Below are 12,354 nucleotides of genomic sequence, written 5' to 3' on the forward strand. Positions count from 1 at the left end.
TCAAAACAAATCAGGGCGAAATATTGCATTTCCTCAACAAACTGGTTTTGTAATTTTTCTTTTTTTAAATAAGTTTGTTTAGATTCTTTAGTTTCATTGTTGAGATTGTTTAACAGCCCTACTGTGTGTGTGTGTGTGTGTGTGTGTGTGTGTGTGTGTGTGTGTGTGTGTGTTTCAAGATGTAGCACCTAAAAAGGTAAATTCACTTTTATCTAGAAATAGACTCCAACACAAAAAGCATAGTTTGTTTTAACTACAGTCAATTAAACGTAAAAATACGTTAACATGGAGGTAGCGCCCCCTCTAGTGGACAGACATCTGAAATACATCATATTGGACCGTACCACTGTGATGTGATACGGGGGAACGGGTCAATCTAATCACAAAAAATCAAATTGTTTGTAGAGCAGAGTAAGCTATGGATGTCAAAATAGATAATAATATTTTAAACGAAACTTCAGTGCTTACAATCACAAATCAACACTGCCTATATTCATAAAGTTTCTGATACTGCTAATTGATTGACCCACGTGATCGTCGTTATAATGGCAAGTCCCCGGACTTCCGGTTTCTTCAGTTTCTCAGTAGCTAGCAGCAGCCATGAGGTAAGAAACACGTACCACCATTAAATCTATTTATACTCACAGCAAACACTTAACATGGGGGCAGTTCTGTTAATGTAAGAACATGGCGGCCTATAGTTCCGCTCGGTGTGGAGTGAATTCTTCTATATTTTATGTGAATAGTCCCCGGGGCCTGTGTTGGTGAGCTAGCTAACCTAGCCACGTTAGCCGGGCTAACATGTCTCAACATGCTACTGAAGCACAACAGCTCCTCGGTGGCTAACCACTCAGGAACTGGGTCTTATTTTTATCGAACACGGTTAAATGTCAGTAGCTCCACTGTTAGCTATTAGCTTCCTCCAGTGTACGGGTCTGTATGTCTTTAGAAATTCAGTTAATATATCATAACACGTCCAATCAATCACATGTCTGCTACCTCCTTTTCAACCTGATCTACCTCAACTGCCTGTGACTGCTGACGACCTGTACCACGTAAGTTAGGATTAATAAAGACTAAAAGAGTTGGATTTAGTTATTCTGCATGACCTGCAAAAGATAGGGAAAGTGATTTATAAATAAGAAATCAATGACAAATCAACCTACCAGTACGAGGACATATTGAGACAACCAGTGGACGTTGCACCTGTCCTGTAGATAAGTTCATATTTAAATTAAAGTAGCAGGTGTTCTTGAATTGTACATATTTTCCGTGGTTTTCTGTGTTTCTTTATTGAACGTGAGTCTCTTCATTTCCCAACCAGATTTAGAAATGCAGAATTAACCTCACTTGCCAATAACCTTGTCTGTCAGTGCTAAAGTGAGTAAGGAATTGACAACTTAGTGAGTATTTTAAGTACAAATAATAACCTGGAATGGCACCTAAATTATTCAATTAATTTGGATTCATTGTTTAAGTCAATGAAATATTGTAGATATCAATACTTAGGTGAGATATTCACTTTAAACAAACTTTTATTTCTACCAACCCTTCAAAAAATGTTTGTGCAATTTTAAGTGCTTCACAATTTACTGATTAGCCAAAAATAAGACAAAATACAGACAATGAAAAATATTTTTAATTTTTTTTAATAACACTACAAAAATTTGAAAAGAAGAAAACATCAAAAAGGGATAAAAATATACCATACATATTACTGGTAGTAATATTTTTGCAGGAAGGCAAATAGAATAGAATTTAAATCGGGTTCATAAACCTGGCTGAAGAGGTTTTAAGCTTGCATGTAAAGATTTCAACACTTTTGGTTACTCTCATGTCTTCAAGCAGGCTGTTCCAACAGCTTGGAGCTTAAAGATGGTCCACTTCCAAGTCTCATAAGTTCATAGAGGCTCCAAAACACTATGTATTTCATGTCTTGTAAAAACGAATATTTCTCATTTTTTTAACCAGCATGCTCAGGCTCCAGAAGCGCTTGGCGTCCAGCGTCTTGCGTTGTGGCAAAGGGAAGGTTTGGCTGGACCCCAACGAGACCAATGAGATTGCGAACGCAAACTCACGTGAGTTGTTGACTTTGCCTTCGATAGTTCTCACTGTGTTAAACTGTTTAACTCAGCCCCGGAGCTCATCCTTTGTCTATGTTGCATTTGTTCTGCAGGCCAGCAGATCAGAAAACTGGTGAAGGATGGCTTGATCATCAGGAAACCTGTGACGGTCCATTCCCGTGCTCGCTGCCGCAAGAACACGCTGGCACGCCGCAAGGGACGTCACACTGGTTATGGTGCGTAACTGATTCGCAAGTAATGTTCCTGTCCATTTTCCCCCTTTCCCATACTGTAATTGCAGTATTAGGAGAAATTTATAAAATTGATATGACCATGAGTTAATGTTGCCATATCTATTTAAACAATATATTTTTTTTTGTTTCCTCCAACCAGGTAAGAGAAAGGGTACAGCCAATGCTCGTATGCCAGAAAAGCTGTCATGGATGCGGCGCATGAGAATCCTGCGTCGTCTTCTTCGTCGCTACAGGGAGTCCAAGAAGATTGACAGGCACATGTAAGTATGAACTCTAGCACTCATGGCTAATGAACAAGAGACAGTATTTCTAATTCCAGTTTTGAGGAAGGGCTCTTTCTTCTTTGTGTCACTCTGAAGTATTTACTGTTTCCACCAGGTACCACAGTCTCTACCTGAGGGCCAAGGGTAATGTCTTCAAGAACAAGCGCATCCTGATGGAGCACATCCACAAGCTGAAGGCCGATAAGGCTCGCAAGAAGCTTCTCTCGTAAGTCGCTCTATCATTTAGATCTTTCTTATTATTTCATGCCATACTCTTGCAGTTGTCTGGAGCTGGATGTAATTCATTTTATATTGCATCAATGAGCTAATTTTCTCCATTTCCACCTTTCTTCTGTGATGCAGTGACCAGGCTGAGGCTCGCCGCTCAAAGACAAAGGAGGCCCGCAAACGCCGAGAGGAGCGTATCCTGGCCAAGAAAGATGAGATGCTCAAGACCTTGGCAGAGGAGGAAGAAGCAGCAAAGAAGTGAATCTAAATGGATTTTTCTCTTTGTCTCAGATTCACTGTTGTTGGTTAATAAATTTGGACAAATTAATCATTATGTGTCTGTTTGTTGTATTAATACTAAGTGACTTAATTGTTGTAGTGAAATGCTGTCATTTCAATTAGAGATTTTTTTTTTTACCGAAAGATAATTTTAGAACTGATTAAACACATTACTCTACAAAGTGTGGTTTGATCCACTCGGGTTTAAATTGCATAGGCTGATAAAAAGTTGTCATAAGTCTTATTGAGTAAAAAGTATGTTGATTAACTTTTAATCGATTAGTTTAAAAGTATAAGGTATCATTCAACAGGAACCTCAAAGCCATAACAATGGATAAGCCATAATCATTTTTTCTTTTGGTTTGGGGATTAATTTAACTCTTATTTTTCTCAAAGATAATGATTATTAGATACATTTTGCTCATAGGGCTTTAAGAACGTTTCTCCTAGACTTGTGTTCTCATGTTGTCAGCCGTCCAACAGGTGGCAGCAGAATACAACATTCAACTCAGCTGTAGCTCTTGTCGGCACAATCGCAGATGTCCATATTAATTTCAATCATGCAGCTTTCTGAACTCTAAATGATTACAAATCAATAATGACTTTCACTCAACCCAGGGACTTGATCAGTTTAAAAGAATTCAATCACATATTTCTACCACCACACCACTAGACTCCTGTCAGAAACAAAGACATGGTTTTACCAGAACAGTTGCATAAAACAAATGATTCTGTGATTTTTATTTATTTATTATTTATAATTAAAACCACAGATTTATTGCATACAATCATTTTCCTGATGTATCAAAGTCTAATGTCCATTCTCCAGCTTCAGGAATCCTTAGTAGCTCTATATTATGCCTCTGAGTTTTGTTTGGTCATGCATCTTTTATAAAGCACGTCCGTCTATATAATGGTTACTGATTTGCACATTAAAGCAGAGCTGCCGACGCTCCAGCCTCTCTCACTTCTCACTCAGGCCTTGAAGGCTTCTCTCTGTCATGCTCCCTGGAGAAGGTGTGACTGAAGTGTTAGCACATGCATCCTTCACTAACTGGTGCAGACAGGCTGCTGTGTAGAATAGAGCTGTGTGTGTAGATATGATGGAGATCCTCTGCAGGTCCATGCAAAGTAGATCATATGAGTATTTCAGATCACATTTGAATGATGCTGGTGTTTCCATGACTTGAATTGCTTGATATCTAATGGACAGTAGGTGGATATACCAATTCCATATTATATTTAATTTTTAGACTTATACACTAGGAGCTCAAGGGATGAACACTCTTAGTTTTCTCCCACAAAATGGCTCAGAGTGAGTTCACATGGTCGACGTCACTGGTAGACGTCTACATGTCTCTACACTGGGTTGTAGTAGTTACTGCTTGTGGATCACTCACCGTCATGAATAAACAATCACCCAGGCTTCACACACGAAAACTGGGTTTCAAAGGCCTTGAGGAGAAGTCTGACTCGGCAAAATGCATCTGCTTACCTGGACATCCTGATGTAAGGACTTCACACAGCTTCACATTTTGCACTTTTGCTAAAAACCCAGTTACACCGAATGTAATAGCAAACTACAATGGATCCGCTGTGGCTAAATAAAGACAAAACCAGTCGTATAAATCGATGAGAGATCTGACAGGGATTACTGAAGGAGAAAACAGGCTTTGTGCAGTGAAGCCATTTCGCGGCTCTGTTAATGTATTTCTTCATTACCAGGAGGCACTGCTATTTCCTGAAGCGTCAGCCTTAATGGGATTAGATAAGCGCCGGAATATGAGCTGAAATGAAGCAGCACTCTTTATTACGATTGGCCTTCAACCCAGGCAAAACAAATGGAGCGCGCCTCAGAGTTCAGGGGATCTTTAATGCAATCTCAGATGAAAGTAATTAAAGGGAGATTTTTCAAAACATAGAAACAGTTATCTAACATTTAAGATAATTACCCCCCACATACCAGTTAAATGACCTCTTTTTCTGGGCTGCCTTGATTGGGGATATAATAAGCTGTTGTTCATCCACTACATTCTTAACCTCACAAAACAGTCAACTGCTTAGAAAGTGACTTTATTAACCTCTCTCCTCTCCTTTCATATCTTTCCCTCGTGAAAATAATCATTATCGTTTTATTCTCTCCCACCACCATTACCTATGTGCTTTGGTTTATAGATGGAGAGATAAACCATCAGAGAGCATGGGGAGGAATCAGGAGGTTTCATTCTCTCCCATGTTCGTCTCTTTTGAGGACAGATTGATAGAGGGATTGATATTGGGATGGAAACTGATCAGCGATACAGATCTCATGCTCAGATAGACACCTCAGCTCTGTCTCATCAAAACCAGCTCCTGTGCTTTTACACGTTTACACTGCTTCACACCCTTATTACTAAGTACTAAATCAAAGGATCACAATAGAGCTAGAGGTTCTTTGTTGTGTTGGACTTACTGTACGAGAACATCATGCTCAGTGTGGTGTAGGATGACATGTCAACACTGGATTCTCAGGTGCATAGTTAGAGGTCAGGGCGCAGCGCACGGTCCCGACTAAACTCTCGTCTGATATGAGACTTGATATCACAGGAGCAATGGATGGGCTCATATGATGTGTTGGAACATAGATTTATTATCAAGCTAAAATATCAGTTTCTGTAAATAAATATGAATAATTCCCAACACTGCAGCTGTGTCTTAGAGAGCTCTGCTGTGTTTGTTGGTAAATATGGCAATATATTTAAGATGAAGACTCTTTTCAGCATAAAATGGTCACACACTGTGTTGTTTGGTCAATTTGTTCTCCCTCCCCGTGGAGCGCAGACAGTTTCTTCACGGTGTCGCACATCAATTTCGTAAATCAGGGAAGAGAACATTTTCCCCCAGTATTTCACAACGTCTTCATCTTTGTGCTCAGTCTCCTTAACGTCCCTTTTCTTTCTGCGTATGTCCCCTTTCCCAAAAGCTTGCACTTTTCTTTGTAAAAACACACCAGGCAAGACTTATTGCCAACTTCTCCCGTCTTGCTGATTCCTCACTCTGCTGGATGTACTTCTTTCTTCATCTTCCTGTTTGTCAAGAAGCAGTTGTTGACTGGGCAGCGAGAGAGAGAAATGCAGCGTATAGCAAGCAAAGCATCTTTCAGCGAGACACAGCGGCCCCAATTATCCCCTAATCCCTGAGCCTTGAAGGCAGAGACCCCAAAGTCTGTGACACACTTTGAATTCAATAAATTCGTTTTGCCTGTGCTCTTTATAAGAGGACAGGCCAGAGGGCCCTTTGTGGGAATAAGACTAAATGACGACTTGAGTGAATTGGGCTTATGGCAAGTAAAACAATAGAGTGATGAAATGTGAAGAGTATATATATATATATATATATATATATATATATATATATATATATATATATAAAGAAAAAGAGCTGAGGCAGAGTAGTTGAAAAATTAATATCTTCAGATCCACAAATGCACCGCGATATGAGCCGAAAGCTAAAGAGAGAGCGCAAAGAAAACCTGTCCAGCGGATTTCAAATCCTTTTCTTAGCAACTTAATGGATTTTGAAGTGCGCTTTCAAGACTTGAGAGCATGTTGGATTTGGAAACCGTCTCAGGTCACGAGCTGCTTAGGTCGGGAAAGTAAAGCAAAATGGAAACCTGTGGCAAACACACTTTCCAGTCGTGAATGCCCGAGAGGAAACGCCCAGCTATCCGGTACAAGCTGCGGAAAGGATCAGAGACTTAAAAATCTTATGTTTTTATCCTTGTTCGTCATATAAAAAAAAAATCCCACAGCTGAAAAACCTGCGGTCTCCACTAAAACAGAGTTCAGAGCAAGGTGAATGCAATTACTGCTTCCACAGCTAGAGCAAGAAAGCAAAGTGACATTTATGCAAGCTGGTGAAAAATCTGCACAGCTACCTTGAATCATAGCTATTCATGCTTAATGCTCACTAGAAGTTAAAGGTCCAGCATATTAGGAGTTTATTCACATTATTTATTCATTTCTTAAAACAATCAAATGAATTAAATTATAGGCTAATTTGTTAGTTATTTAGTTGAAATCAATAGTTTACAGCGATCTTTGAACGAGGTGGGTACAGTAAAACTTTTAAAACATACATTTCATGGTTATATTTGTGGTGGAGTAAGGAAACCAGTGCACCTGACAAAAGTTGTCTGGATCAGACATCCTCCAGAGTCATTAACCGGAATCAGCGCTAAAGCAAAAAAACATTTACAAACCACGTCATTAATAATCAGTGAAGCAAGTAGAGGACACACTCCTCTCCAGCAAAGAGCCACATCCCCAATGACCTGGTCCGTGAGCTGTGCTCCTCGACCTCTTGATCTTCCTTTGTTGTCAAGAGACCAACAGCATCAACGTGATGTGAAGTAAAGGCTTGAAGAGGAAGGAGGAGGAGAACAAAATCATCATCTCGCTGATGAAAGGCGGAGTTTAATCCGATTGAACAGTGGCTTTGTGGTGACGTGTGGAGGGAAAGCAGGGTGTGGAGGTGAATCTGTGGGTCTGGAGCTTTGTGTTATGTTTTCATGAGGCGTCGAGGGCTTGAGTCAAAGAAACATGTGCGATTACCATTGCATCACCCGCTTGGCACCCGGCACAACTTCCTGCCTCCCCTCAGTTTATTAGGATAAGGTGTAGCGATGGCTCAACAACATTACAACCAATATAGAAACTAATCAAATCAAATTTCATTATCCATGGGACTGAAAGTGGCCGACTGGAAAGGGTCACTCCAAGGTTGTGGGCCATTTGATTGGACGCTGTAATTTGTGGATTCATTTAGGTTTTTGCACTGAAGTGAGTGGCACTAGTGAAGGTGATTGCCCCCGAATGAATCAAAGCAAAATTAGAGTCATCTACACTTCAAAACCGCTTCAAACATGTCACTGTAGGATGTTCAATAAGCCACTCCACCAATCGCATGATTGTTAAAGGGTCATCTTGTAAATTGGTGTGTTATCCCTTGCAACCAAACATTTATTTTTTGGGCTGGATCCAGTCTTTAAAAGCTTGAGTCCTTAATATAATCAGATTTTTCTAATAATTATAGTAATGCTGACTGTTGTGTGGGGATTCAGCCAATGCTGTTGTCTAAAGAGCTTATTTGGCAGCAACAGACACACACATTTCCCGTGTCACATCATATCATATCACACCATAAAATTAAAGTACTAAATAAATTATGGTTGTCTGATAGGACTAACCAAATAAAAGTTATTTTTCCATTTTTAAAATTGTAAATATGACTGAAAACTGAGTGGAATGAAGAAATTCCTTTCACTACGTGACTCCTTTTCTCATAAATGTGTTATTTTTCCTTTTTGATTCTGGTAACCGTTCAGATGGTTTGAAGCTAATCCATCCTCATATATGAAACACTCTTGATCTGTTCTTATTGTGCGTAAAGAATAAACAGTAAATCACCCAGGGCCTCCCCTTAAAAAACTTGTTCTATAGAAGCAAAGACGCATATGTGATCCCTCGTATCTGCCGTTCCAAGTGTAGCAGGCTTCAAAGACAGCTTTCATGTGTCCACCCCGCGGCCTGCTGTACTCTCTGTGTCCTGATCAACCTCTAAGAACACCACAGTCAGACTGGCAGCCCTGAAACCCAGTGAACCACATTTTACCTCTGGTCTGTGCCGTGTAGTGCTCGCTCCTGTCACCGAGAGAGTGTTTGTGCAAGTAGCATCCTGAGGAAGCGGAGATAGCGTCGGCGGCAGGAGATGAGACCATGCATTAAACATGCCGTCCCCCTGTACCTCCTTCATTTTTAATGGTCCAGTGCGCCAGGGGTCTGGAAGAGTGTAAACACAGGAGGGACCTGAGGAGGGTGACAACAGAAGATGAGGAAGAGGTGGGAAAGACAAGTCACATCTGACAGGTGGTTTTTTAAAAACCCAAAAGTCAGGCGCGGCCATCAAATGCCACAGCTGCCTCTTGGTTGACGTGAGTGGCTTGAATCATTTAAAAAACTCACTTAACTCTTCCCACACATGTCATTGCTATGAAGGAACATTATCAGTTTCAGAGTTTTATCGTGTGTGGACTACAGCTGCTCCCCAATTCAGGAGCTGCCTCCTTCAAAGGCTGCATTTGAAGACCAGTTGAGTAACACTGCTCGACTATAGGCCCATTTTGACAAATGCATCCTTTCATTCCCAAGCAATGGAGGCTCCAACCCGTGGATCCCTCTCTAGGCTGAACCTATTCCAGGATTGTCTTGGTGACAAAACGTCCGATGACTACACTTTAAAATCTAAGTATCATGCTAACGGTGCACATGTTAAAAAACCAAGGGGCGTTAAAGCTTTCTCGTCGTTTCCATCTGCAGATCTGTTACTATGTGACGGTGGTCAGGGTGGGACAAGCCGGTGACGTAAATTACGGAAATCCTCTGAGGACCTGACCCTCTCATTTCGGTTCAGCCTCTGCGTCCTCAGGAGGTGGTGGCCCCTGAATTTGGAGACAGCTCATGTTGATGGGCTTGTATACCCACCAATAGAAAACTATCAGCCTCTCTGTAGTTCCTTTTTCGCTCGAGGAGCATTTTAGCATTTTTCATCTTATTGTTTCGTTTTTTTGTCGACCTGCAACTTTACAGTTCTGTTCCGTCTCACTGCTCTCATCAGTTTTCAGGCAGCTAGTGAACCTAGCGGCGTTTAGTGGCTAAAGAACCAGGACCCTCAGGACCGATGGAAACCAGACTTAAGCTGGAGTGACCCTCCCCTTTGGCATTTTATTATTCCAATCTGGCTCTATATTTTCCCAGAGGGAGGTTTATTAACCTCACTCCCTAATCTCTGCTTTGCTGAGCATTCTGAATCCCTGCCGGGGGGGGCTGACTATAGGCCAGATATCATAATATTGACGTAATAAATCATGTGAGTCGAATTATTGAACTGCATCCTCAATAGTGATGTTTTTACCAAACCCTTATTTTCCTCTTCTCCTCCTTACCTTCCCTTCCTATCCCTGCCCTTCCCTACCTATAACATATTATCAGTGTTAATTTGAGCAGGGGTTATCCTTCAGAATTTGCACTATTGCTACAGTATATATTCCTGCTTTAATGCCCCTCCTCACCTCCTGCTGTGGGTCCAGCAGCGGTGCTCAGTTCCAAACATGTGTGAACAGCACTGGACGAATGGTTGTGTAACGTGTGACACATTTAATGAGCCATTTTATTACACTGTCATGGTGCGGGCACGATCCACACTCGAGCCGTCTCTTAGATACTGTTGGTTAGGAGTGGTTGCCCCAAACTAAGCCCTTCCCCGTCCTGACATGATGTTGATGGATGTACCATGACAGAAGGGGGAAAACGATTCAGTACCGGTCACATACGAGGTGATCATCCTGCTGTTCGAGCCACAGAATGGTAATTTTTCGAGGATTTCGAAGAGAGAATGCACTCGCTGGTGCGGTGAGTGCAGACAACGCCAGCCGCGCCATCTTGAGCACCAAAGTCAGCAATTTTATAAACCCGGTAGCTTGATGTTCTGCCAGTTGCACACATTTCTGTCTCTCTCTCCCCCCTCTGCAGAGACGAAAATCACATTTGATTCAGTTTGATAACAGAACTGGGTCATGATTTGAGAAATGTTCCTCACACCACAGCAGGGACACACACACACACACACACACACACACACACAACACAACACTCGCTTTGCCAGCTTAGTCTATGGCCTGCCAGCAGCTCCTCCGTTGCCAATTGATTTTATTGGGAGTTAATCATATTATTTATGGTCATTAAGAGAGAGCAGTCTTCTCCGGCTCTGCACTGTCAACTCAAAAGAGAAAGAGGATCTGTGGCCATGACGGGAAACATTTTCTGTTGGGATTTTACAGTTTATGAATTAAGGTGTGAAATTGCACATTTAATAAAAGGTCAAAATGCAGAACTTCAACATTAAACTCAACGCTTTTTACTTAGAAATGCAAAAGTAAGTGGATGGAGAAAGGGACCATTTTCAGTCTTTTCTTTCAGTACAATGTAAGTCGGTCTGCCATTTTTGTCCAGATAGACTTTAAACAAAGATGGCCGACATGATGGCTTCCTAAAAGTGAAGCCAAAGCATCCCCCCCCCCTACTTTTTATTTTAATGCATTAACTTCAGAGTAATTACCAATTTATTTATTTTATTGCTACATTCCATTACATGTCATTTAGCTGACGCTTTTATCCAAAGCGACTTACAATAAGTGCAATCAACCATGAGGGTAAAAAAAAAACAAGAAATCAATAATCTAGTTGCCAGTTTGGTAAATAGTTCTCCAAACAAAAAAAAGCTCATACACTATGATGCAAAATTAAAATGTATTTCATACACAGTGTAACAGTGACAAGGCCCAGCCTGCGTAAGGTCTGCCAGTTACTTCTAAAACTTTAGTTAATTTGGCTGCTACTATACTTTTGTGCATTTATACAAATAAAACACATATTTGCATTTCAGTATTTTCAGTCTTCTCTTGATACTTTGATGCAAGTAAATGATCTGAGTCCTTCTTCTATCCCTGGTTTATGAGGTCAAAGGCTTGAATAGATTTTTTGGCATCTCTACATTGTTTAATTGTTGTTTTGACAAATTGAAATTCCTTTTTCATTATCACATTTCCGTCTGAAACACCAGAGTGAGGAGAAAGACACTTGATAATAATAAACATGCATCCAGAATTTTAATAGTCGTACTGTTTTTGAACTGCAGTGTGCTGACTTTACTGATAAAAAACACAAGCTCTTTGCAGACCAGATCCCCATTTAATCCTTGTCAGCCTTTTCCCTTTTCTTTAAAACAGCAAAATCAAGTCACACAACCGAGGAGCAAAGTTTGAATTATTTCCCAAACAAAAGAGCACACAGCTTCGGTGGGAGAGTTCATCTGCATTTATTGAGAGAGATGTGAGGGTCACAGGGCAGCTCGCCATGCAGAGAACTAGCCTGGTAGTGTGCAAGGGAATTTACCTGGGAATACTGATCCTGAGCCAATCTTGGTTCTATCCAGTGAAGGTAATGAACTGAGATGGACATTTTTTAAAAGCTGCAAAAAACCCCGGCGCTGGAATCTTTATCCACAATGCAAAAAGCACAGGTATACACTGACATAAATATGCATGTGCCAACTGGAAATAAGCAGTGTACAAAATAAAGTGAGTGACTAGTTGTGCATAGTATTTAAAAAGATTTGTGCTAACAGGGCTAGATGTTAATTGAGCATAGAGATGCATACATTGATAAATAA

The 12,354-nt window shown here is 40.7% G+C and overlaps 1 protein-coding gene across 1 annotated transcript; it reads left to right on the top strand.

Annotated features, from left to right (window-relative positions):
• The first annotated feature begins 556 nt into the window (after window positions 1-556).
• LOC133027573 (large ribosomal subunit protein eL19-like) lies at window positions 557-3,136 on the top strand. The gene is made up of 6 exons (XM_061094616.1): window positions 557-605; window positions 1,972-2,078; window positions 2,177-2,299; window positions 2,457-2,577; window positions 2,696-2,806; window positions 2,944-3,136. Exons 1-6 carry the CDS (start codon window positions 601-603, stop codon window positions 3,068-3,070), a joined length of 594 nt encoding a protein of 197 aa, XP_060950599.1. The 5' UTR covers window positions 557-600; the 3' UTR covers window positions 3,071-3,136.
• Window positions 3,137-12,354: the final 9,218 nt, after the last annotated feature.

The sequence above is a fragment of the Limanda limanda genome, chromosome 21 (assembly GCF_963576545.1).
Source record: "Limanda limanda chromosome 21, fLimLim1.1, whole genome shotgun sequence".
NCBI lineage: Eukaryota > Metazoa > Chordata > Actinopteri > Pleuronectiformes > Pleuronectidae > Limanda > Limanda limanda.